Source organism: Elgaria multicarinata, chromosome 1, assembly GCF_023053635.1.
Source record: "Elgaria multicarinata webbii isolate HBS135686 ecotype San Diego chromosome 1, rElgMul1.1.pri, whole genome shotgun sequence".
Lineage (NCBI taxonomy): Eukaryota > Metazoa > Chordata > Lepidosauria > Squamata > Anguidae > Elgaria > Elgaria multicarinata.
This window is the reverse complement of record NC_086171.1, coordinates 103,745,361-103,773,030: the sequence shown is the minus strand read 5'-3', so window position 1 is coordinate 103,773,030 and position 27,670 is coordinate 103,745,361. Positions and strand designations below refer to the sequence as shown.

The 27,670-nt window shown below is 44.3% G+C and overlaps 1 protein-coding gene across 10 annotated transcripts in view; it reads right to left on the bottom strand.

Annotated features, from left to right (window-relative positions):
* Nucleotides 1-222: 222 nt before the first annotated feature.
* The window catches only part of RASAL2 (RAS protein activator like 2), a 254,018-nt gene continuing 226,570 nt past the window's right edge, over nucleotides 223-27,670 (bottom strand). For 7 of the 10 annotated variants that reach the window (XM_063134272.1, XM_063134281.1, XM_063134231.1 and 4 more), the window contains 10 exons: nucleotides 27,496-27,640; nucleotides 24,165-24,309; nucleotides 22,554-22,790; nucleotides 20,249-20,450; nucleotides 17,969-18,162; nucleotides 13,577-14,417; nucleotides 8,336-8,470; nucleotides 7,143-7,345; nucleotides 6,506-6,593; nucleotides 223-1,411 (listed from right to left, as the gene is read on the bottom strand). In XM_063134272.1, the coding sequence (XP_062990342.1) occupies nucleotides 1,247-1,411; nucleotides 6,506-6,593; nucleotides 7,143-7,345; nucleotides 8,336-8,470; nucleotides 13,577-14,417; nucleotides 17,969-18,162; nucleotides 20,249-20,450; nucleotides 22,554-22,790; nucleotides 24,165-24,309; nucleotides 27,496-27,640 (2,355 nt within the window). In that variant the 3' untranslated portion in view covers nucleotides 223-1,246. The remainder of the gene's footprint in view (nucleotides 1,412-6,505; nucleotides 6,594-7,142; nucleotides 7,346-8,335; nucleotides 8,471-13,576; nucleotides 14,418-17,968; nucleotides 18,163-20,248; nucleotides 20,451-22,553; nucleotides 22,791-24,164; nucleotides 24,310-27,495; nucleotides 27,641-27,670) is intronic. The other 3 variants (XM_063134248.1, XM_063134257.1, XM_063134264.1) reach the window with 2 other exon arrangements.

Below are 27,670 nucleotides of genomic sequence, written 5' to 3'. Positions count from 1 at the left end.
CTGCCAAAATGATTATTGCAAAAACAAACAAACAAACCACCCTGTAGTAAGCACAAGTGGAAACACTCCATTGAGGAATGGTAGGGAAGTGAGTTAATGTGCAAGCGGACTGCTATTACTCAGATGTGGGTGAGCAAGAAAAGATCTGTACGTATACTTCTAGAAAAATGGCAGCTATTCAAAGGTGTTTTTTTTGGAATGAAAACAAACCTGAAGAAAGGGTACAATCACAAATACTGCTTTAATGTAGGCAATTAACAAACTAAACAGAAGGGTTTGTTCATTTTATGGGTGCAATTTACATACTCTATCACTAAAAACCTTAAAATTTTCAATAAAAGTAAAAAACAAAAACAAAACCCAACACCCAATAAATAAAAAGAGAAACAGCCTTTCATATTTGGATGGGGGGGGGGGAATGCTTTGTAGTCATGGAGTGGAAGGAACGGCCCCTGACAATGTGCAAACAGTCTGGGTGGATGCCTTGGGAGCAGGGCTGGGGCAGGTGAAGAAAGACGCTCATGTCCTCCCTTGACCAGGAGAGGAGATTCCACAGATGGCCTCTCTTTGTGCTCTCTCCAACTCTTCACAAAATATCCCACTTTAAAGCAGGAAGCTCTAGAGACACTTGGGAAATGGGGATGTGAGGAGAGTGACCAATGCAGCACTTGAAATGCCAGGACTCCCCTGAACCTGCTATCGCTGCATAGTCACACAAGGATCCAGTCCTGAAGGGCCCTCTGTTCAATGTTACAACCAAAGGGAAGCGTTGTCCTCCAAAGCTAGCTGGCTAGTTTGTCTAGAGTATGTTTGCCCTGCTCTTCAGCAGGCACTGACTTCTCAAGGCCCCTCTCCGCCAGCTAGAATATAGCATATAGCAGCCTGTTCTAGGCAGGCGATGGTTGATGCCCGTCTGGTTTACAACCAAGCAGATCAGAGGCTCTGCTGCTGTCATGCTCCAAACACCTGAGAGGCAGGGTGGACATTCAGCAACGTGAAACTTGAGAAGGTGGTCCTGAGTATCAGTTGCAACTTTGAAAGGGACCCCAGGCAGGTCTGCAGCCGTGTGTGGCGGCCAGCCAGGGAATTGTCACAGACCCTGCACCCGCATCCTCCAATTCCCCCAGAAGCCTCCTGCTCTGAAACAGGCAGCTCTGGGGAGCCCCAAGGGAGCCGGATGGCCAGGCGTCGAGCGGGGTGAGAGAAAGGAGGAGCTGGCCGTTCTGTCACTGCGAGAAGGTTGCTGTTAGCAGCTGCTGTTTTTAAATTCACCGTTCTCCGTGATGGAAAGCTTGGTGGGGTTGGTGGGGGAGATGCCGTTCCGGGCCTGCATGCTGTAGTGTTCCTTCACTTGTGTCAGGGCGCTCATCAACCGCGTGTTGGCTGAATCCAGAGAGAGGATCCTTTTTTCCTGCAAGGAAACACACAGAATGAGATCAGAGCTGCTCAGCTCCACTGCCGCCGCATGCCCTTAGCAGCTTCAGAACCTGCAACATCTCAAGGTGACCATCCATCCTTTAAGGAGATTTTCCTTGGCTGATCCAGCCTGGCTGGTGCTCTGCAGGAGAACAGAATGAGCCCTGCCTCTTTCTGCTGTCCAGCATCTGTTCTGTGGAAACTACCAATTAATTAGCCAGTATCGAAAGCTCATTTAGTGGTGGATCACGTAGGAACATAGAGGCAGAAGCCAGCAGAGAACTTCCTAAAGGTTTAAGGGTTAGTCTTTGCAGGCAGGAAAACAGAAAAAGGCAGTAGAAGGAGATGAGAGCACAGATTCATTCTAGAATGACGGCAGCGTGAACGGACCGGGACCTCCAGAGGCACCCTCCTGCAGAGGGTTTGCGGTACGCCCACGGGGCACGGAAAATGATAATTGCAAACAGATGCCAGCAGTGTAAAGGTGCAGGAGCAACATAGGGGGTGGGTGGGGGGTTGGAAGCAGCCAGAAGCTGGAAATAAGGAGTTATGAGTGAGGGGAGAGAGCAAGGGGAGAGGAAGTGGAAACTTATGTGAAAAGGGGGGTGGGGTGGTGGATGAAGGGAAAGATGCCATTGACAAGACACAAAAACCAAACAGGGCACCTGGCTCCTTCAACCCATTCCAGCTCAGCTACTCCAGGACTCTGCAGAATCAAAAAGCCCGTTCTGGTTTTGATTCAAAACTGGGGGCTTCTGCCTTGAAGGAATGGATGCCTCAGCACATGAACCACAGGCATGGAAACCATAAGCACTGTAGGAGGGGGAAAGGCCAAATCAAAGAGGCCCCAAGAACCGGCTTTGGTTTAACCTGAATTTAAAACCAAAAACGGCAAGAGCTTGGGGCCGGCTGGCCTCTTAGCGGAAAACCAGAGCCGAATCCCCACCTCAACAGCAACTGATGCCGCATGCAATGGCCCAGCCCGGCCCAACGCAAACGAGGGAAGGAGAAACAACGTACAGAGGGCACAAACACGAAGGAATGAACCCGTCATTTCCCTCAGAAGGCAAAGGCACCAAACCCACTAAGTGCTGCTGTTGATGCACCGTCTCTGCCGACGGGGGTCTTGCCCAGGCCCTACGGGAATCACGCGTGGCAGCGATGGGGGTCGTGAAGCGGGCGGGCGGGGGCCTTCCAGCACAGCAGCCTCACAGTGTAGTGCTCGACCAGGAAGCTTCCAGCACAGCCTCCCACGTGGGCTGGCTCCGCGTCGTTTGAGATCGGCACTCCTGCACAACGCAGCAAGCAGAGGCCGACCCCTTGCACTACGTGGGGTGTGGAGAAAAGGGGCGACATGTACGTCTGCCACAGATCTATGCACACAGGATGCATGTGAAGTGGCTCCCAGTGGCCAACATGCATGTGACAGGTTCCGCACTTTTGTCTAAACACAAGCCAGGCGTTCTTCTCACAGAGCCCTCGGTGGGGTGGGCAGTTTGGGCTCATCGCAGCCTTCAACTAACTGATTGACTTTCCCAGCGGTTGTCTCCCTGCACACCGGTGTGCCCCGGTGCACAGATTGGCAATGCGTGATATAATCAATAACCTCAGAGCTGCTTTGAACATCACAGAAAGGCATCATGAAAGGAAGCCTGAGTGTTTTGGGTTTCCTCTTCCTACTCTTCCAGGTTTTGCGAGAAGGGAGAAGACGTCCATGACATGTCTTTCCAGTTTGGATGTGGCCTGGAAGCACGCAAGAAAAGGAAGCACCAGTCACTCACACTTCCTCTCTCACTGCTGCTCTGGAACATCCTCGGTCACTTGGAGAAGGGTTGGCCATTTGTTACCATCTGTACGGAGTATGTACAATACATAGATGGGATGCATTTGTGAAGACTCTGTCTCACTGTTTAAGGTCCCTGCTGTACTACCACAACACTTGCGGGGTGGGGTGCAATCTGCAAACCTACCTATAGACCACACATAAAGGAAGCCTGTCTAAGATCAGCTCTGTTTTTATGTCCAATTCTGTGTCTGACTGGTGTCCTCCTCCTCCTCCTCCTCCCTGCCAAAACATATCATTACATTTTCAAGTTTTCTAACATCTTTATCATAGAACAAATACTTTAAAATGTTTTTGACACCAACAGAGAATGCCCAACACTAAAGGTCTCCCCAGAACACAGGGTCCACAAACTGGTTTAGGGGTCTGGTGGTATTAAGACCCACGTTGGTGTCCTGCTGAAAACATTTCCAGGTGTGTGGGGGGCCTGGATTAGAAACAATCGGAGGGAAACTGGATTTCTGGATGTCCCACAACTATCCTCTTGATGAGTCCAGCCTGCATTTCTAGGCCAGTTTCAAGTCATATTGAGCGGCGCTCCTTCAACATAACATACTTTCATTGCAGACTCAGGGAGAAATCAGACGATCATGGCGGGGGAACACCAGAGCTTCTCCCCCTCCCTCTGCCTGTGCTGCATGCGGCCACCATTTGCATTATTCCCTACGTTGCAGCGTGGGTTTGGCATGTCGTCCAAACCCAGCTCACAGCAAGGGGGTGGTGGTTCCATACCTATCCTACAACCTGCGACATGCGGTAGAGGTTCTAGAGTGGCTATGAAGCCACCCCTGCCTGTGCGGCGTGCTGGGTTCAGACGACACACCAACCTGCACTGCCGTGCGGGGAATAATTCTTCCCCACTGCAATCGTCCGAACCCAGTCTCAGAGTAAACTGGAAAGAATTATTGTGGATTCCAGATGATAAAGCCGCTACAGAGGTAATGCTGCAGGTCTCTTTTTAATGCTGAGCCTGCTTTAGTCGGTATATGAAGACGGGGGGATGTTTTCCCCTTCCGCCACTGCTTTGGCTTTGGTGGTATCTCTGTGTGTGACAATACAATTTTTTAAAGGAAAAATTGATCTGGAAGGCATGAGCTTGGGAGTGTAAGGAGAGGGGGCCCTGATGACGCCTCCTCACTCAAAAAGCAAGTGCAGGGCAATTCGAGGACATTTCCAACAGCGTCTGGAGGAGGTTCAGGGAGTGGCAGGAGCTGGAATGTGTAGGAGGAGGCGAGTGCACCAGGCCAGGGCAGGGTGGTGCTCAGCTAGAGAACTGATTGGGTGTACTTGCCTGCTTGAATTATCTCATCCCCATTTAAGACCTGTAATTTAACACAGTGGTGATGTCACTTGCAATTACAAATGGAAGCTTAGCGCACAGTGAAGCTCTGCTAATTCATGGGGGGGGGGCAAGAGTGACATCCAGGCTCCCCCCTCCCCACCTGCAAAGACAAATGATTGACAAACAGGGGCTGCCAGGAGGAAAACACGGGGGAAATGCATCCTCAACCCAGGATGTGAAAGCCAGCTCCTTCTGGTTCTGCAAGGGTGACTGATGGCTCCCTGCTTCAGTGCAACTGGCTAGGATAAAGCAAGGACCAGGCGCTCCTCAGAAAGCCAGCAGGAACCCACTTTGGGGCTTCTGCTTCCCACATGGCCTTCAGGTGCTGCAGGGGAGTCAGTCAGCTTTGATATACTCCTGCCTGGGTCCCTGCCTCCAGCCACCCTCTAGAAAATAACCCATGAATGATTAAATATTGGGGTGTTGTCTCTGGGCTCCAAACCAGATTGCATGTTGCAAAGAAAACAATTAATTGGGAATTTGGGCCTCAGTTTAGACCCTGATCTTATTCAGCCCACAGCATTCTGTACTGCTGGATGCTCATGAAACAAGGAGTAGCTCTGACCAAGTTGTTCTGTAGTTAAGATCAGCGTTGCAAATAAGTCCTGAAGAATTACTAGACCTCCTTAGTTGTCGGCCTATGGAAAAACCCAACAACATCCCTACTTCTGAAAAGGTTATCTAGAAGAAATTTACACTCATCACAGGAGACCAGGTAAGTATTTATTTATAAGCTTGAGTAAAAGCCAAGCATTTCTCATTCGATTTAGATTGACCCGGAGAGGAACAGTTCTCAAAAGCGCCCAAATTTATTAAAGCCCAACGCCCAAAACAATTCCCCTGCCTCAGAGGCATTCTAAAAGCCTAAATAAAAATAACATCCATATAAACATACATTTTAAAAAATAAAACAAAAACTCAATCAAAATTGTCTAAGGACGGATGTTTACTAGTTAATATAATCATTCCTTACAGACGGTAATTCTTACGTTGGTTGTTGTTCTTATAAGAAAGTAGTTTGGTACAGATTTTTAAGCGTTTATAAAATGGTTGAGTTTTATGCACGTTTACGTGGAATCGTATGCATTGTTATTTATGCTTTTAAAATGCCCCCGAGGAAGGAAGCTGTGAGAGCTGTTTCGTCCCTTGTCATTGGTTGCATTCATACCCTTTCCCCGGTGTTCTCTGTACATTTAAATTGAGGCGGCACCATGGAACATCTAGGAAAAGCAGCAAAAGCAGCAAGCTCTACGCTCCAGCCCTTTTAGGGTGGGTAAAGCCAGGGGAATGCGGCTGATGTCGAAAGACACGAAGAAGGAGATTACCCAGCAATGATAAACGCTAAAGCAGGAGATAATTCCACGCCCTAAGAGCAAGGGGCATTCCCACTAACAGTGTCTCCCAAGCACAGCGTACAGGAAGAGATCAAAGCGATTGCTTCATGTGTGTCTTAATCCTCTGAGCAAATGATATCACCCAAGCAGGGAGGCAAAGGAAGCCTGAGCAAAGCTTCCACACCCACCCTAGAGAAGCAAAACAGGAGAACATACATGTGCCCACATGCCTCATCTCCCAATAGGCATCATTGCAAGCCACAGTCAGGCAAGGTCGCGGTCCAGAACATTGTCTGCACATCAGATGGCCCTTCACTCACAACAGCAGCAGCAGCAATACTGATCTCATGATGCTTTGCGTGTCGTGAGGGCACATGCTTTGACCCTACATGCTTCAGGCTGTCTTAAGGCAATAACCATCTTGTATTGAAGGAAACAGTCCATGCTTTGCCCATTGAGATCCTGCCTTGAGCATTCTCCAAAAGTTGCTTCAGGGCGTTAGGCACAAGGCACAACAAGGAGCGGAATTGGGGCAGCAGGGCCTGTAAGCAAAAACACGCGGCTCTTTACCTGTGCGTCAATTATTTTCTGCTTCGTGTCAATGACTGCCTGCATCTCTGCATGGTCCTTCTTCAGCTCCTCTTCAACTGCCATTAGCCTAGGATAGGGGCAAAGGGTATGAGATAGGCACTGGACTGCATCCTTGGGACACTGCAGAAAGACGAAGATCAGCCCTGCATCCAGCTCAAGACAGGAACCTTGAAGCACTCTTTCCTATTGCTTAACCAACAATTTCAGCTGGATGAGCCCTACATCTTTCAAGCAGCCACTTGAAGGAAAGAGGAATGCCTAAACTCAATGGCAACAGGTCATCCATGGAAACAGGGCAAGATGAGCTGGTGCTTGGATCCAGGTCTCCCTGTCCAATTTATGCAGTGTGTTCTACCTAAACAGCAGTGCGGATCAAGTCCCTGAACTCCTTCCCTGGTTCTGCTGCTGACCCCGGGACAGGTGATTTATCCCCCTGCTGCCTCAACTGCGTAAGTACAAGATAAAGGTAATTTCCCCTTCAGCGAGCTGTGCTTCCATTTCTCAAGGGAGCTGCCCAGCTGTCACGATTAAATGCTGGTATTGCAAAGCAGAAAAGTCTCTTTACTCCTTCGAGCTTTCCAGGTCTTCCCTCCCATGACAGCACCGTCCCCGTTACCTGCTGATAATGCTCTTCATTTGGGTATCCTTCTCCTCCTGCTGCCTTCGCAGCCGCTCCTCGCTGTCTTCTAACCTGGCCTTGTACTCCATCAATAGCTTCTGCATTTGCTGCTCCTGCACCAGGAGACGCTGCTCATACTCCTCCAGACGGCGACTTGACACCTTCAGGCGATCCTTGAGCTTGGTTATCTCTTGCTCGTACTGAAGACGGGAGCGAGGGAAGTAACAATGCACATGAATCATTTATTAATGGCTTTTTAATGGCTTTTTTCCTGGGCTCATGGTGCCATACAAGGAAAATAAAACAACAAATAAAATAATTGCAAGAAACCTGCAACCCCCGCTCCCAAAATAAACAGAATCAATAAAAGCAAACTAGCCGGCTGAATCAAAGGCCAAACAGAAGGCATACATTTTGGACCCCCTCTGGAAGAGGGGAATTACGGAATTCAGCAGGAATTTATTCCACAGTTCCTGCGGCCTTTCTTATTTCACCTTGAGTTCATACTTGAGGCAGGGCCTGAAAAGTTAATAGAAGGGGATGTGCTTCCTCAGATAAACGGGAACCAGATTGTAGAGGGCTTTGTTGTTAAACATGAGCACCTTGAACTAAACCTGGAAACATACTGGCTGCCGCTGCATTTGGAACAATATAGGCTGGATGTGTTCTGAATGTTTCACTAGCTGAAGCTTCCAAGTTGACTTCAAGGGCAGCCCTATGTAGAACGCATTACAATAGCCAACCTAGAGGTTACGCCCCAAGAAGGGACGGAACCAGCAAAGCAAGTGAAACTGGAAAATGTATTCTTGGCTACTGCAACAAGCCTGCTTGTCAAAAAGAAGGGCTTGGATTAGATACTCCTCCCAGACTCCAAACCTGTTCCAATGGGGAAATTACAACTGCACTGATCACAGGCAAATCTACTCAGTTCAAGACTTAGCGAGAGCCTACTCCTATCACTTCTGACATGTCTGGATTCAACTTCAATCTGTTAGCTTTCATACACCTGACCTCAGCCTCCAAACACTGACGAGACTAAAAATAGCAGAATCCAGACGTTTAGTAATTGAAATAACAGAGCTGGCTGTCATCAGCGTACTGATGACATTTCACTTTGAAACTGCTGATGGTCTCTTCCAATGGCTTCTTGTAGATGTGGGAGAAACCCAGAGCAGTCCTATGGCCACTACCTTTTCGGCGTGCTTTGCTTCGTCTTGGTTTTGCTCAGCATCTTCCTCTTCTTCTTCATACTGCCCATTGTTTAGGACCCAAGCGGCTGTCCTTTCCACAGGCGACATTGTGGCAGAGTCCACAGGCGACTGAACCTGCAAGCAGCGAATGAGAGTGAGCGACACTGTCTCACTGTCCGTCAGAAGAACTGCCCCAGTGCTAACTTGAGGCCAACACACACACAGGCCAAGGAAAGAGAGCAGCTTCTCCGTGGCATAGTCTCACCAATAGTGTGGCTCTCCCACACTAGAGGCCTTCAAGAGGCAGCTGGACAACCGCTTATCAGGGATGCTTTAGGGTGGATTCCTGCATTGAGCAGGAGGTTGGACTCGATGGCCTTGTAGGTCCCTTCCAACTCTGCTATTCTATGATTCTATGATTCAATACTATGGGCATGAAGGAGGTGCAAGGGTATGGGCCAATTATATGATTTCTTACCATGTCAGTCAGTAAGAAAGGTGCCAAATAATGCTATTTTTTAAAAAAGAAAATTCAACTGACAAAAGTTAGTTTTGACTTCCCTAATTCCCTATTGCTTAAGTTCTCTACATTTTTTTTTTTAAAAAATCTGCCTTACCAGGGCTTCTGCTTTCTGGGATTGCAATTGGCCCAGTACACGGGCAGCCCCGGGTGGCCATGAGGTTTGTATTGAATACTTCTTCTCTCTGTATGCTCCATTCCACTGAAGCACCATCTAGTGGCAGAATTATTACGCAACACTGAGTTTACACACTGGGAGATTTCACTTTCCCCCTGATATTACCACATTATCTGTGGTTCCTTTAAAAGCAGGATTTCCAGGAGACATCCTGGTCATTGATGACGGCGTATAATGGACCTGCGAAATTCTGTGAGTGGCGAATCACATGCATGCAATAAATCGCTTGTTTAGAGGAGCCCATAGTCCTTAATACAGTTATTGTTCAGGTCAGAAGACTAATGCCAGGAAGACCACTGGAATAAAGGAATGAAAAAACCAACCCCTAATTGCAACATACATAAATTAACTAATTTGAATGGTGCATCTGAATATATATGGTGCTCAATCTATACTTCCCTTCAAAAGTTTCTTTTTAACGTGTGCAGTGGTTTCTGATGATTTCAGATACTTTTTGGTGAGCTGACATATAGCTTGGATCTGCAGGGTAGTTTATACGTTTGCTCCAAGAGTTGTGCGCTGTTCTAACATGCCACAGTCCAGAGGACCTTCCACCCAAGGTTTTAACATTTGCTCAGGATTCTCTCCAGAGCTGGACCTGGCAAGGCAGCAATGGAAGATTTTGATGGGCCTTGCTCTATGTTTTCAGTTTGTATTGGACCTATTTCACTAAAATCTGGATCTGTTTTCTGCCTCTGAATATCTTGAATATTTTCCTGGGACTCTGCAGTATATTTATATATTCATATTTATATCACAATATGCCCCTGGCAGTCAGGCATTCCAAAACTCTCTTCTTCTAATAGGCTAGAACTGCTATAAATTCTGACTTATATACTGCAAAGTCAGAATTTATAGCAGTTCTAGCCTATTAGAAGAAGAGAGTTTTGGAATGCCTGACTGCCAGGGGCATATTGTGATATAAATATGAATTCCACATTCAGCTACACTTAAAACACCCATGGGTCCCTGGTAGAAACAAGGAGCTGTAGGCTGCCTGCTACTGAAAAGATGCTTTAGGGTCTGCCAATGATAGCTAAGCTATTCTGCTCATAAAACAGATTTTTTTCCTAATTCATGGAACTACTGAGAAAGAACACAGTACGGAGGAATCAGGGAGCAATGGCTATATTTCTGCAAAAGTCAGATGCAGATGACAAAAAGCTCCTACCAGCATTACAGCTGACGTATGCTATTAGCTGCAACCCTGCACAGGAGACAGGTCACTAGTACAGTTGGAAATTGTGTTCCTCTCCTGGAGAGAACATTGCATAAGGTAGAGAGAATATGCAACATGAGCCTGCTTGCTGTCCAGGAAACACAATGGCTGCAGAAGTTAATATGGGTTGCTTAGAAAGGCTGTGAAGATTTTTGATCCTGGAAGGTCCAGGGCCTGTTCCAAGGGGGAGGAGAATGCAGGAGGGAACAGATTAGCTTGTATTATCTGGTGAGCTTTTATCTGGTTGAGCTTTTATATTGTATTTTATATTATGGTTTTATACTGTTGTTTTATACTTTGAATGGTTTTAATTTTTGTGAACTGCCCAGAGAGCTCCGGCTATTAGGCAATATAGAAATGTAATAAATAAATAAATAAATAAATATTAGTTATGCTTCTGCAACCACAGCCATCCCATTTAAGGTGAAGACAATGGTCATTTTTAGAACGGTGGAGCTAATTTGTAAGCACAGGGGGAGCTTTGGAAAACCAATTCTGCAAACTTTCACTGTGGCTTAATTTGCACTGTGGAAAAGCTAACTGTGGAGGGTGTCAGTTGGCTAGTGTCTGTGCCGTCAAGCAAAGAGGACTGAAAAAAGGGACAGCAATTTTGGATATGATTTTTCAGTGGCAAGTGAGCCTGCATGTTAAGTGATGGAATAACTACAGTAGGCCAGAAAAGCAAGGCAAGGGAGGAGAGAAGGTGATGGAAAATTCCATTTCCCACCACCTGAATGTAATCTCTAGTTTTGCTAATATCAGGACCACTATGTTTTTATTAACTTCTGCTCCCTGCCTTTCAAGGGATCAATATGTTCCAATTAGTGCTAGTGATTGATTTGAGTAACTTTTGCCTTTTAGATTTTCAAAAGCGAGAGTGGTCATTCTTTCTTTGAGCCAGTATGCTGTCACGCTTTGGTGCAATGATAACCTATATAGCTAGCACAGGGCACAAAGTAACTGGATTAGTGTGCAAAGAAAGACCTTCCTGAATCACCTCCTTCAAGCTGTAACATAACTGCAGTCAGGGCTTCCATGGGGCTTTCTTTACCAGCAACATCTTTTACTATTATTTTTATTTATTTATTTATTTATTTATTTATTTATTTATATAGCACCATCAATGTACATGGTGCTGTACAGAGTAAAACAATAAAATAGCAAAACCCTGCCGCATAGGCTTACATTCTAATAAAATCATAATAAAACAATAAGAAGGGGAAGAGAATGCACCAAACAGGCACAGGGTAGAGTAAAACTAACAGTATAAAAGTCAGAACAAAATCAAGTTTTAAAAGCTGTTCTTTCTGCCCCTCACTTTTTTTCCTTTTTTCCTAACATTCAGCCTGAAAGAATTCTGTGAAACTCAAAAGCTCACTATTTTGTGATTTTTAGTTGCTTCTAATAAAGGCACTAAGCTATTGCTGCTATTTGCCTGTGTTCCCCCACCTACTCGTGCAATAGAAATGCAGAACACAAATTGGCCTCTGGAAACCCAGCACAGGACTCCCCTCTGTTCTTGGTAACAAACAACAATTAATAAAGAATGGGGCATCTGACAACCATCAACGCCCACAAAGAAATGCAGGGGGAAGAATTCCATGGTGTAATTTGCAATTAAAAATAAGCATTGGCATTTGTGGAAACACCCACTTATGCCTGCAGACCACTGAAGTCCAGAAGACCAACAGCTTTTACAGGGACCGAACAAGCTACAGATGGATTAAAAGTGGATTTAAATCTACAAGACTGGGAAAGGAAAAAGAACCAGTTGTGGGGAAAGTGGCCATCTGAGCAGGGGTTTGTAAGTCAGCCCGCAGGTCTTGCAAAGTCAGGTCAATTGTACGGATTGTGGCACAGGCAGCCTGTGGCAGGGAGAGAAGCAAAGGAGGCACCCTGGACCGTTCATTATTATACTACAGCCGTTTGAAGCAAGCACCACTTCCTTCCTGGCAACGAGGAAACAGCAGAAATGAAAGGGTGTGTTTGGGATTAGTAGTCAGGTTATGGGAAGGAAAATTTCTTTAAATGGGCATGGCTTTGGATTGATGGAGGCATCAAGCAAGAAGGCTACTACTAGCCCCTCACCCTCACCCCAGCAACATGGGGCCTGGCTGCCTGTTTCTCTCCTCTCGTTACTGCTTTCAAGTAAGCGCTTGTTTATTTCCCAGACATTTCCAGTAACATATGCCTGAGGAGACAAAGGCACCTCCAGAGGGTATTCTGACAAGGGCTTTTTACCAGCAAGAACGGCATGCATGCATATATGTGTGCACTCTCTCTCTCTCTCTCTCTCTCTCTCTCTCTCTCTCTCTCTCTCTCACACACACACACACACACACACACACACACACACACACACACACACACGAGGTTGTCCCTGGGAGGCCCATGCATTACAAGAGCAGCTGCTGGACTTCCAGAAATCTTCTGACAATATAACACTTCTGACTATAAAACTCTTCTGACTATATAACTCACGTTCACTAGTTTAAATATCCAGTTTCTTGGCCAAAAACAACCTATGGTATATTAGTGGCTTACCAATAGTCAGACACAGCGGGAAATGCCTACACAATCCAGCATTAGTTTCATTAGGGATTAACATTTAAGCATTAACAAGAATGCCTAGAAAGCCTGACAGCATCAAATCTATATCTATATCTATATCTATATCTAGGAACTAGCAATATATAATAATGTTCCACATTTATATGCTGCATTGGAGCATTCAACACACTTTATATACATCATCAGTAACCCTTACAACTATCTTAGGGGATGTCTTTATATTATTTTAATGTGTGTGTTTTTAAAGGAACAGAAGGTTCCCCTCCCCGCCCCAATATGTTGCCCATCCAAGCACACAAATAGTTTCAACACTTTAAATAAATGGATCCATAATTTAGAGCAAGGCAAGTTGCTCACCATGGTACCCAACACAAATGGCAAATTGTACCTCCTCCTCCTTTGCTAGCGGAAGCCAACCTTTTAGGTACATGTGCCACAAGTCAAGCTGAATAAGGAACACGGTGCCATTTTTGTGCACACTAGCATCCACATGCTGCTGCTCCTGCTCCTTAATTTTGCCTTCAGCCTAGGCAAGAGAGCGCAGCAGCATGGCATTAAGAAGGCAGGCCAGACTACGCCCCAGTCGGGGTCCAGGAGTTCCAAGCATGTGTTGCCTGGGCTTCTTACAATGCCTGGGTTGGAGGCCGGCCACCGAAGTCTGCCCTAAACTGCTCCCTGCTTCTCCCACCACCCAGCACAAAAGAAAACTTAGCCTCGCGACATTCACAGCCCCATGGGAGCGGAGGGCCTCACCTGCTGTGTCTGCTGTCGCTGGATCGCCCGCACTTTGGGAACTGGGCTCTCCCGGGAGGAGGAGGACTGCTGCCGGGAGCGATTCCCATTCTGAAGGGGCTCCGCTGCCATTGTGGCAGACGCTGCAGACGTACTCCCCGTGCTCCGCAGAGAAGCACTGTGGGGAAGCGACTGGGGCGCTTTGGCCCTCGCACCCAGCCCCGCTTGGTCCATCTTGCGGATTTGGGCCTGCCCAGTGCTGTTCTGGCGAGGCAAAGCAAGGGGTACATGTTTGTCCAGCATTGTGCCTCGCCGGGAAAAATCTTCGCTCTGCGTGCTGCGTTTGGTGAAGTCCTCCATGCTACTGTTGCTGGGTCCACTGAGTTTAAGGTCTTCGCTATTCTGGCTTCGGGAGCTGGTGACGCTCAGGTTCTCCAAGCTGGAGTCCATGGACACCTTTGGCATTGGCTGAGGAGGGTTGTTGAGGTGGTACACGGGGTTCTGGAAGGACAGGGGCTGTAGACTGCCCTGCTGGTTCAGTGCAGAGTGCAGCAGAGGCCTCCTGACCTGGGGGGCGCTCTGTGGTGTGCTATGGAGCTGTTTGATGTTCGCCACCTGGATGACTGAGAGCTGACTCCCGGTTAAACGGACAGGAGCATCATGTGTTATGGATCCAGAATCACACTGTGTGACATTGGGATCCTGGAGATCCATCAGGGATATGCTTCGGACGTTGGGCAGGTTAGTCTCATCGCCTTTGTCCGAATAAGTCATGCTCCGTGATGAGGACTGCTGGATCAAAAGCAGCTTGCCTTTGAAATAGCCTTCATTTTCTTGGGGTGGAGACTTCAACTTGAGCTCACTGAGTGGAGTGGAAAAGAAATGGTATTAATTTTTAATGGGTCAGCGTAGCAGAAACTGAGCCCCAAAACAAGACAGTTAAACTTCCTTCTGTTCTTATGAAAAGCAGTCACTAGGAATGGGCAACCCTTTAAACCTCCCAGAGAGCTTTGGCTATTGGGCAGTATAAAAATGTAATAAATAAATAAATAAATACTTTCCCTCTGAATTTGTTGGGTTATGTGAGGCCAGAGCCAGTTTTTTCTCTCTCTCCTAAGATGATCACTGCCACAGACTGTTGCTTTGCATTTTTCTCTCTCTATATATAGAGAGAGAGAGGGGTGGGAGAGGGGAAGGGAAGACAAGGTGTGTGTATGTGTGGAAGACAGCGGGATAGTGATGAACTTAAGTATAGACACCATTGGCTATACTGCTTAGGGCTGATGGGATTTGTAGGCCAAAACATCTAAAGGGTCATAAGTTGCCCACCCTTGATCTACCCTCACCCTGTACAGGATGGTTTTTTAAAAGCAGGGCTCAAATTGTGGAAGATCTCATTCTGCCCTCTTGTGCTTCAAGGTAGAGAAGGGTCAGGGAATGCACAAGCCTGGGCTTTAGGACTGCCTAATTGTAAGGGCCTGAGCTGGACCTTAAATTTCTTGGGCACAATCTAGTAAAAAATAATAATGCATGCAACTCCACTGATTTCCATGGAAGAGAGTTAAGTACATGCTTAACTTTGGCTGGATTGCACTCTTTGTATTTCCCCCACAGGGTGTGATGCCTGCTTCCTAGCTAGCAGCTTAAGCTTTAGCAAAACTGATAAAAGCTCAGACCGTTTCCACCGAATTTCTCTTTCACAGACATTCCCTCTGTCTAGATACTAAAGAGAATTTCCTGACTGGATTTATCTCAGAACCTGAAAATGAATCCAATTACAGATTCTAAAGCTAAAGCTCTACCATCATACTGTGAGTTAAAGCCCAGGAAACAGATCCTTGACACTCATAAAGTGACTTGCCACCAAAATAGAAATGGTGGACAGACATTTTGCTAGGCTGTAAACTCCAAAAGCTGTCAACATTTGTAACAAAAACACAGTGAAGACTCACAAATGAAACAAGGAATTCATTTCAGCATCCTAATCACACTACTATTAATCCACAAAAGTGAATTCACAAGACCCTATTATTCCAGATGAATTAATTACAGAGTCACTAGAATCCAATGGTTTTCATAAATGCTAACACATATTTAGAACGAGAGCTTCATAGAATCATAGAATCATAGAATAGCAGAGTTGGAAGGGGCCTACAAGGCCATCGAGTCCAACCCCCTGCTCAATGCAGGAATCCACCCTAAAGCATCCCTGACAGATGGTTGTCCAGCTGCCTCTTGAATGCCTCTAGTGTGGGAGAGCCCACAACCTCCCTAGGTAGCTGATTCCATTGTCGCACTGCTCTAACAGTCAGGAAGTTTTTCCTGATGTCCAGCTGGAATCTGGCTTCCTTTAACTTGAGCCCGTTATTCCGTGTCCTGCACTCTGGGAGGATCAGCTTGTGATCTACAACAATTCCAAGATCTTTCTCGTTTGTAGTATTGCTGAGCCAAGTGTCCCCCATCTTGTAACTGTGCATTTGGTTTCTATTCCCTAAATGTAGAACTTGGCATTTATCCCTATTAAATTTCATTCTGTTGTTTTCAGCCCAGCACTCCAGCCTATCAAGATCACTTTGAAGTTTGTTTCTGTCTTCCAGGGTATTAGCTATCCCACCCAATTTTGTGTCATCTGCAAATTTGATCAGCGTTCCCTGCACCTCCTCGTCCAAATCATTAATAAAAATGTTGAAGAGCACTGGGCCCAGGACTGAGCCCTGCGGCACCCCACTCGTTGCCTCTCCCCAGTTTGAGAAGGTTCCATTCATAAGTACTCTTTGAGTCCGATTCTGTAGCCAACTGTGGATCCACCTAATAGTTGTTCCATCTAGCCCACTTTTAGCTAGTTTCACCCATAAGCATGCATGAAAAGATAGTTATGGGGAAAATATATCCCTTTTAGCTTTCTAACCTTTCTGATCCCATGGACAAAAGTGTCAAAGCATGTTAAGGAATGCTAAATGGATGGTAGAATTTTCATAGAATCATAGAATCATAGAATAGCAGAGTTGGAAGGGGCCTACAAGGCCATCGAGTCCAACCCCCTGCTCAATGCAGGAATCCACCCTAAAGCATCCCTGACAGGTGGTTGTCCAGCTGCCTCTTGAAGGCCTCTAGTGTGGGAGAGCCCACAACCTCCCTAGGTAACTGATTCCATTGTCGTACTGCTCTAACAGTCAGGAAGTTTTTCCTGATGTCCAGCTGGAATCTGGCTTCCTTTAACTTGAGCCCATTATTCCGTGTCCTGCACTCTGGGAGGATCGAGAAGAGATCCTGGCCCTCCTCTGTGTGACAACCTTTCAAGTACTTGAAGAGTGCTATCATGTCTCCCCTCAGTCTTCTCTTCTCCAGGCTAAACATGCCCAGTTCTTTCAGTCCCTCTTCATAGGGCTTTGTTTCCAGACCCCTGATCATCCTGGTTGCCCTCCTCTGAACACGCTCCAGCTTGTCTGCATCCTTCTTGAATGGTGGAGCCCAGAACTGGACGCAATACTCTAGATGAGGCCTAACCAGGGCCGAATAGAGAGGAACCAGTACCTCATGTGATTTGGAAGCTATACTTCTATTAATGCAGCCCAAAATAGCATTTGCCTTTCTTGCAGCCATATCGCACTGTTGGCTCATATTCAGCTTGCAGTCTACAACAATTCCAAGATTCTTCTCGTTTGTAGTATTGCTGAGCCAAGTATCCCCCATCTTGTAACTGTGCCTTTGGTTTCTATTTCCTAAATGTAGAACTTGGCATTCATCCCTATTAAATTTCATCCTGTTGTTTTCAGCCCAGCACTCCAGCCTATCAAGATCACTTTGAAGTTTGTTTCTGTCTTCCAGGGTATTAGCTATCCCACCCAATTTTGTGTCATCTGCAAATTTGATCAGCGTTCCCTGCACCTCCTCGTCCACATCATTAATACAAATGTTGAAGAGCCCTGGGCCCAGGACTGAGCCCTGCGGTACCCCACTCGTTGCCTCTCCCCAGTTTGAGAACTGGACTGCACCACTTTAGACTGTAGGTGGGGTGTCATATTTCTGAATGATACTTCACTTAATAAAAACTTCTCTAAGCTTCTTGTTTTAGGGGAGAGATTGAAGTTCAGGTTCAGTACATGCTTCGTACACAAATGATCCCAGGATCCATCTCTGCAATCTCTAGCTTAAATAGTCTCAGAAAGCAGAGCTGTTTTGTCTTCTGTGACCTGTGCCAGTCACAGAAGACAAAACAGGGTTAGCTGGACAACAAGTTTGACTCTGTGTCAGACATATTCAGATGTAAAACTATTGTTTTAAGCAAAGCCACGCTCTCAATTACTCTAGATTCTAGCTATCTCTTTTTCTCCTGGGATGGCTGATCAATTTGGATGGGAATGGATCTTCTCCATCACTGCACAGTCCCAGCGACGGCCAAGCACTGCATACCTGTCAGTAGGATCCTCAAATATTTTTTGCAGCCCTGAGGAGAGGCTGACATTGGGGCTTGAGTTGTGGTCCGCCAAACGTCTCAGCTGCTGCTGGATCGGTGTAGGGTTTGTTGCAGCCTTCGCGATGTCTGTGAGAATGCGTGGCAAGGGTCCCAGTTTTTCTACCGTCGCCTGTAGGAAGGAATTTTCACCCTGATTCGACAATAAGCACCACGGCATCCGCCATTTCAGTTTTTTTGGGGGGGTTGATTTTGAACGTTTAAAAAATAAAAGTAAAAAAAAACGATGAACATGGGTGGAAGAGTGGAGGTTGGAAGGGAAGAAGGCAGGGCATTTGCGTGTGGGTGTGGCAGGACCACAATGCATTGTTATGGAGCAGCGGAACCACGGCGACCAGGCGGATGGAGCAGACGGAACAGGGTGCGGCATTGAGGAAAGAAAAGGAAATCGAAATTAAAAACTGACCCCCCAAAATAAAAAGGTCATGCTTAATAAAAACAAACTCATGCCATTCCAACGCAAACCTGTCATGCAAAGCAAACTACATTTGAAGGGTGGGGTCATGGGGGTCAAGGGGTGGTGGTGGGGAAATGCTACTACTTATTACTACTTAAAATGGGATTCAGAAAACTACAGAGTCATTCCGTTGCAAGGACATTTCCATTCCCCCTGCCAAACAGGGGTTGTGCTACGGTTAGGGAAATGCATGCTGACCTGAAGAAAGAGAGAGAGAGAGAGAGAGAGAAACTGGCATTCAGGGGATTTGTGGGTGAACTAACAGAGAGCACGAGGAAGTGCAAAGTGTGTGCATGTGAAGGCATCTCTTTAAATCAGCCTTTGCCTTTAACTGGCTATTGTGAATAGCTGCCATGTCTGTCTCTTCAGTTTTGTTTTAAAAACTGTATTGACAGAAATATATTCCTTTATTGGATCCCAAGAGACCCCACCTAGATGGCCTTATTCCTTTTCCAGATCATCTTTGCTGACTGTGACGAAACAAAGCAAAACGTGCTGTTATCTCAAACTACCTTCCTATTAGCCCATGGTATCACTGCACTGGAAAGGAAGAGCACAACTGTGCCAGGGCGTTCTACCTGCCTCTTCTTTTATGTTCTGGGCCATTTTAAGAGCTGCTCTCAAAACCTGGTAGCCCCCTTTTTTATTGACAACTGGGACAACTGTTCTGTTTTAGGTGTCCTCATGGAACTAGATTAGTGAGAAACAGGGCTATGTCAAGACACGCAACTGTTCCAAGAGGCTTGGGGGAGTAGCATATCTAAGCAAAACTTGACTTGACGTAAGTGTGCTTAGTGAGTACAAAATATGGGAGCATGAATGGCTGAGGGCAGCAGGCACAGAACTCCACAAGTTTACAAAACAAAGGATGCAAAGGTAATATTCTTGCACAGCATACTTGTGCACAGTACCAACAGGACATTCAGTTATCAGCAAATGTTCATTTCCTCAAACATAGAGTAATAACGACTGTTCCCACCACCACAAAAGCAATTCCGCTCCATCTGTCCTTTCAAAGGAAAAATCTAGCCAGTTTAATTATACAGAATTATCCACAGCAATGTAGGGTTTAAAAAAACTGGAAGCAGGATGGGAATTCGCCTCTGAAAGCAGCATAGCCACGTTCAAACGTTAACAGCACCTCTTTGCTTGTTGTGTGCATCCAGCCCAGGGCGAACATAGTATTTCCTGATCTATTGGCCATGGCTGACACACTCCCTTTCCCGACTCTTCTCTTCCGTCCTGCATACATTTACTCCTCCCTTTCTTTTCCAACATTAAACATGGGTGCACAGGATCATGTAAAGTCAACTGCTCAAAACCCATGGCGAAGTTTTTTTGGGAGGAAATTAAACCCAAGATTTTTTAAAAAAAGAGGACGATGTTTTAAAACATAACATATAAAGGCCAAAAGAAGGGAAAAGACCACAAGCTGCTTCAATTAGAATTTGTGGATAAAGGCCAGAGAGAGGGGCTGCTTAGCCCCCAGCTGCACCTGAGGCTCTACACAATTCAGGCAGCTGCCTGAACCATCTGACTGTTCCAGTTGGGACACCTCAGATGATGAGGCCTTTGGCCTACAGTCATGCCAGGAATGAAGACAGACCTGATGGTCAAACACTTTTTTCATTTTAAAGCTAACTTTAGAAACTTCCATGGAGCAGTTTGCTGACACTCCTTGGATACTATACAGTAAAGTTTACTGTTACTAGGAGACTATCAGAGATCCAGCCAGCCACTCCCAAACTCCAGACTGGATTACCTTGTCCAGCTGACATACAACTTCCCAGAGCAAGGAATGCAAGACAGCAATCTCCCTTCCCAGATCTATGTATCCTTCAAATCCTGGCGTATTGGAGATTGTGTCCGCGTTAGAAATTTCTACCAAGAAGCGTTTCATGCCTCCCCACTCGTGCTCTAGAAAGTCATTCATAAATGTAATATATTCTTCTTTGTTCCCAAATCTTGATTTTGGGGAGATGAAAAGAGAAAGAGAGAGAGAGAGAGAAAAAAAGAGAGTGTCACAATATGGGCAATTAATTTCCTTTCTGGGGATAGATGAAGCGGTTTGAAGGGAAATGGTGGGGTCTCACAGGCTTTCTTGATTCATTAAAGGACTAAACCTGCTATTTCTGTGACTGAATGGGAGGTTTCATATTTACATCCTTTTTACAGCAGCAGACAATGGGTAATATCCAGTGTGACACTACCACTAACATAAATTACATTGTGCTAGTATAAACGGCCTCTAGTGCAATGCCAATAGCACTTGCTGGTGCAATGAGTTTCCCTGGAAAACCCACTGCATCAGCAAGCACTATTGACATTGCACTAGAGGTTGTTTACGCTGGTGCAATGTAATTTATGTTAGTGGTTGTGTCATGTTGGATACGGCCCAATAATTTTAGAGAGAGTTGAAAGTAGCAAGAAAGAGCCAGTGCTGTGTACACCTGTGGTGTAGACACTTATTTTCTCTCACTCACTTTCTCTCTGGTCAAACAAGCCTTGCAGTTTTTCATAGGCTTCAGAAACCTGTTCATAAGAGACTATAGCTGGAAAAACAAATATGCAAAGGGCAAACAATTCCTATCGATACCACCACCATCAAATATCTTACAAGCCATTGCATTAATGTAATTCTGCCCCAATTCAGGGTCAAAAGTAGACATGAGGTTAAATGCTTCTTTGCATCTAATGTGCAGTTTTAAAAAATATATAAATTATATAAGTGGGGTAGGTAGGGGAAGAGGATAAAGCAGATCAGAGCAGGTGTGAAGCGGGGATTTAACCCTTTCCCCTGTGCTGCAATCCTGAGCAAAAACACCTCCTCTGAAGTTGGCATTTGCTTTGGGCACATATCCCCACTTTTCTTGGCACTATAGCAGAGGACGAAAAGATTAAATTCCCCCTTCACGCCTGCTCCGATCCTATTAATTATAACCCTTGTGCCCATATCTGATACAATTTTCATTTTTTTAAAAACATGTAATTTGGCCGTCAGACAGATTAGCATCTAAAAAGTCCAGCTCGCAAGACACTTAAATTGAAATAGAAGAATTTAAGACATTTTTAATATGAGTGCCTTCAGTGTAATTTATTTATTTATTTATTGCATTTTTATACCGCCCAAGGCGGTATAAAGTAGTACTTAGTTTATCTAATATGGTAGATGTCATTTTATAGAACCAAGTCAAGGAGTATATTTCCTCTCCTGATTATTGCTCCAAAAAAGAGTGTGGGTGAGATGTACTGGCAAACAGGGAACTCCAATTCCATTTGGTGCAGTTTTGGTTGGCATTTTTTACAGGGATTGAGTCAGTAGCTCCCCTTTGCAGAATTCATGCATACTGAGCTACACTGGGGTAAATGGTCTGTCCTCAGAATGTGGGAGAGGGGTTTGCTTTTCTGTTACTCACCCAGAATGCCCTTTATTCAGGAGCTAAATACCAATTACGATGGATGTGTGGGGTGCATGTGAGGTGGGGTGTGTGTGTGTCATGATACTGCAGTTATGGAAATGTATTATGTCATGCACTGGAATAGCGCAGGGATGCACGGCAGTAACCCTGTCAGTCTCCAAGTATGGTTTGTTATCCACTCTTATGGAGAAAAGTAAACAGCCAGGTATATCGGCGAAAGCAATGCAGTATAGTCAACGACACCATTGGAGCTAAATCTGTTTTGTGACACCAGCATCTGGGGTAAAGACCAGGTTGAGTCCCCTTAAAATTGATGCAACCCATCTACTTTGTCGCATGGAAAGTAACGAGACCAGTGAGATTCAAGTGTTCTATCTGCATAACCCAAATCCTGGGTCCCATTGACAAATTTGGGGAATTTTGTTTATTCATATTTTTGTGGCACATTGAATTGGAGCAGGGAAACGTGTCCTTCAAGCTGCTACAATTTTAACTATGTCTTTCAGCATGTACACAGATTCCCTTTTAAGGCAAGCCAGCTGCATGTTACAGCAGAGCATTCACGTCCAGAGCATTCATGACACCCACACCCCACACACAATGACAAAAAAACCTAGATGTCCCTTCATTATCCCTTGCTGATCTTACCTCGTGAAGTTTGCTAGGTTTTGGATGACCTTTGCTATTAGCGTGAGCGTCCGAGAGGTACGGTCATCAGGGTACTCTTGCATGAGGTTGAAGAGACTTGGCGACATAATGGCTGGGCACAGGAAACGGAGAAAAAGTGAGGCACTGATCAGGCGTTCACTGATATCTTGCTTCCCCCTGTTGAGGCACTGCTGCTTCCACGATGCAAACACCTCCTTCAGCTCCCGAGGAAAGACACTGAAAATCAATGAAACGACAAAAGGACATGAGATAACGGTGAGCCAAATCATTAGGAGAAATAGCATTAGGCCTGACACCTCCCAACGCATGCAATATAAAGAGCTGAGACACACTTAGAACTAGTTAAATATTATTAATTTTTACAGCATTTTGGAGAGTAGAAAGCGCTTTACAATTCCTACAGAATTAATTCTCCACAACCCTGAGAACATTTTATAGTCCTACATAGACTAAACACTTCAGTATTTGCACTATTTCTGTTAGTTATGCCCGCCTAAAAAATCTCTGCCTATTTGCATCCAAAAATTGTCCCTCCCCGCATCACACACAGAGGTTCTAGCCAGTTCAGAATTTCATTCAGAACCAGCTCAGAAAACTGGGACTACAAGTATGTTTATTCCAGCCCCAAACCAGATTCTGATCTAGCAGGGGAAAGTGTCTAGGTAGGTTAGAGAAATTTCTTGCCAAATTCAGCAAGGTTATCTATTTCTGACTTGTTCAATGATCCAATCTGGACATTTAAGAAACTTTATTTTATTAAACCTATTTTTTAAAAAAAACACCAATAGTGTAATTACATATCAATAAATATATAAATGTAATAACTAAAAATGAAAGACAAATAACACAGATGCCTTATGTCCTGAAGAGAGGATCAATGAGAAAACTAATGATGTGGTTTAGCTATCAAGCATAATTATTTCCTATTATACCTTGTCTCAAAATTGGGCATTAGTTTCTAATTTAATTAGTTTCTAATTAGTTTCTAACATGGGAGAGGGCCTTCTCGGTGGCTGCTCCAGTGCTTTGGATCTCTCTTCCCGGGGAAGCTAGGGTGGCTCCCTCCTTGATGGGCTTTCGGAAGCAGGCTAAAACTTGTTTGTTCCAGCAGGCCTTTGGAGAGTAATTTGGTCCTCCATCTATGTTAATGACTTATAATTTTGTTGTGTATTTTAAACTTTTTTTCCATTTCTTTTCCTATGTTTTAAAATGTATGTTTTAAACTTTGTAATACCACCTTGAGGCCCAGTATTGGGCAAAAGGCGGGTACAAATAATAATAATAATAATAATAATAATAATAATAATAATAATAATAATAATAATATCCATTATCCAGGACAAAAATTAAAGATTACTCTTATGGCTACAGATGGTTTGATTTTGTATTTGAAGATATTCAAATTGCCTTTTCCTTGGTGTAGGGAGTCTTACAAGATAAAAACAACAACACAAAAACACAATCACTGTGCCTTAAACCACAAATGAAATATTTGGATTCAATAATCTCTGAATACATTTATCAGCACTATCTCCCCCGTGCTGATAAATGACATACGAAACAAATAACGTTTGAGAAACTTTCTCCCACCAGTAGGAGTTGATGATCTTGCAGAAGGCCAGTTCACAACACATTTTGAGGTTGGCCTGGTGATCAGCCAATTCACTAGGTGAACTTTTGCTGGGATCCACTTCACAGTTCTCATCTGATTCATATAGAGCTTTGATAAATTCACCTAAAAAGTTGGGTGACAAAAGAGAAGCAATTAGAAGAATGTCTTATTGGCATGTGGCCACATAGGTTTTGCCTTCTTGAGCAGCTGTGATAGTTCCATGGTAGTAAACAATGCCACTGTCCACTCCTCATAACTAGTATGAAGCACAAGAATGACCAAAGTGTGTCATGTCAGGACAGTCATGTTTGGTCAACTTCCACAAGGGAAGCAGAAACCTCATTCTCTCCTGGGATTCATAATGAAGCAGCTAAATAATGTTCTACCTGGAGGTAAAATAGAGAATTCTCTGTTTCACTTTGACAAACAGCTTAACTTCAGAAGAATGATACTCAGTTAACTTTATGTCTTATAGCTAAGATTCAGATTATCAGAGATCATAACCTGCTTTGGCTTATGAATTACTGTATTTCTTCGATTCTAAGACGCCATCGATTGTAAGACGCACACTAATTTCAGTACCACCAACAGAAAAAAAGCTTTGATTCTAAGAAATAATAAACGCCCCCGCGATTCTAAGACGCACCTCGTTTTTAGAGATGTTTATATGGGGGAAAACGTATGTCTTAGAATCGAAGAAATACGGCAAAAAAAGAAAACCCAAACCAACACACTTTTTGTGTAATTTGGGTGACATTTTCTGACCTTTAATTCCATTGGAATAAAATTTGATTCGTTTATTACAGAACAGGATAACCAACGATTAACTCAAGGTTCATCTTCTCCTGACATTTTTTTTTCATAATTTCAATTATTCAGACTAGATCAAATAGTCTTAATCTTTATTTATTTGAAGTATTTATATGCTGCTCCTCAGCCAAAAAAAAGCTCCCAGTGTGGCTTACCTGTAATCAATGAAACAAGAGCTATATTTATATTCTCACCATCCTTGCTGCCTGTGCTCCTAGCAGCTAGTCCATTAGCTTTAAGGATGATTGGTGATACTGAACTTCAGAAATAAAAGCTGGTAGGAAGATGTCAGCTGTTTTTTGTTCTGACAATTGTAATGTTACAGGATTTTATATTCTCACTTACATCTTTATTAGAGCACAATTTATTATATTTTTAATTTGCCCAATAAGAAAATGTTTTCTGGGATGGCTCTGGGAACCGTTTATTGTGCCAATCCAGGACCAATTCCCCTTACCATTTCCTGTTCACTGCTGCTCCTGAGAGCATGGCAGTAACTATAGTAATCAACAGGGAGTTGTTGCTGGAGATCGCAGCTGTTGGGTGTCCAAAGCAGGTATGTGGAAGAAACTGCCCACCTGCCCCTTGGATAGACAGATCATGCTAGCATATGATTGCTTCTCAAATTCTGTAGATAATTTATCTCCTTATTCACCTCTAAAGCAGTCACAAGTATTGATCTTGTACCATTAGTTTGGTCTCTACAAAAACCTTGTGGGTGTTCCAAGAACCTCAGCAAGTTTCTAGACCTCATTGTTTCAGAAGAAAGAAAATCTGAATATATATTTCCAGTTTCTACTGAGTAGGAAGGAGCTTCCAGTAACAAAGGAATAGCTCCTTCTCTCAGCACAAGGTACCTCATCTGTCCTTCTGCTTTCATACACTAATTCCACATTAAAGTTCCAAAACTTCGCTTGACAAAACATGAACCAAAAATTGAAGTTCTGCAGAAAACAGTAAGCTTGCTTTCACTAGAGTAACATTCTGCAAATGTAATCTAAAGTATACAGATTTGAGAATTTTCTTTGGCGCAGAACTAATTTATTTGCATAGAGAGTACAAAAGATGAGAACATATTGTCAGAAACGGCAACTGAGGCTACAGCTCTATCAGAGTCTTCTTAAGCCTGAGGGCAATCACAAATTCCTTGTTGGGCCCCTATTATTTTGACTTTCCCCAGCTTTTTGTCTGGACCCAGTCCCATCTGTCTATATTATTTTTTGTACACCACATTGGGAAAATCTTTATTTTGAAAGGTGGCTTATACATCATATAATTTAAATAAATAAATAAATAAATAACATCTCTGCTATGGAATCCGCCCATTATGCAGTTTCTAAGGGAGACAGACTAAGCCTTATTCAAGGTGATTTCCCCCGAGAGGTGAAACCATGAATGCTGCTGCAGCTACTGAAAACAGAAGGAAGAAATGGTGTCATCTCAGGTCTCATGTTGCCTTCATCTCTGATTCTCTACATAGATATCCTAGACCAGGGTCAAGAAATCAGAACTGAATTCTGAACAACAGGCAAACAGGTTTTGAGCAGCCAAGAGAAACAAACCTTTACTTGCACCACTGACTGACACGGTTTGTGCTCCACGGAACACTTTGGCACCAGCGGCTGAGAATGGGCAATTAAAGAAACGGAGGAACATTTTGAGAGCATGAAACAGAGCAATTGAGAGCATTACTGGAATCAGTATTAATGGAAAGACGCAGTTAAATGTTCAAAAGAACCGCCCAGAGAGCTCCGGCTATTGGGTGGTATAGAAATGTAATTAATAAATAAATAAATAAATAAATAAATAAATAAGAGAAGAATTAAAGGAAAACACAGGTAATTCAACAAACCAGACAACAAGCTATGGTACAATACAAATGAACAAAATTTGGCACATAACAACAGTTATGCATATGCATTTCCAAAGACAAATACATGACTTTGACAATTGATTACTTCGATGTATTTGGAAAATCTTGCCGGTACATTTTTGGGCAAACATATTAGATGGACATATTTTTGAAAACACACACACACAGAAAGAAATAGGTTTCCCAGGATGCTAGGAGTTCACATTAGGTGCCATATTCCACCTCCCATGACATAATTATTGACATGCAGATATTAATACCACCTTTATATTAGCCTTGTTGGACTTGTCAGGTCTGATTCAGAACAAGATGGTTCTTCATACAGCTGGTGCCATACGTTGTCAGCAATGACAACTTTAAGGCTTTGTTCCCTCAATTTCCATAATGGCTTTATAATAAGCTTGTTCAAATAGGCTGAGCTGAAACACACTTTTTCCTTCTCTGAAAGCATTATAAGCACTATATCAGGACCCTAATATAGGAGCACCAAAGGAGTAGATAACCAGACACACCCTGTTAGCACTGAGAACTGACTGTGAATCTAATAGAAAGGTTTCAACCCACAGTGCAAACACGGCCCCTGTTTCTGCAAACGCAAATCAAAACAAGAATTGATATTTCTGTACCAAGTGCATCTTGCAGGTACTTTTGTCCCACCAGTTTGAGGTATTCCTCAATGGCTTTGGTGGCCAGTGTATTCTCCCTGAAGATCAGCACATCATGTTCCCCGCAGCGATCTACCTCTGACATCACCAGATCGGTCAAGAAGTCCTGAAGGAGAAAAGAAGACAGGAAGAAGAC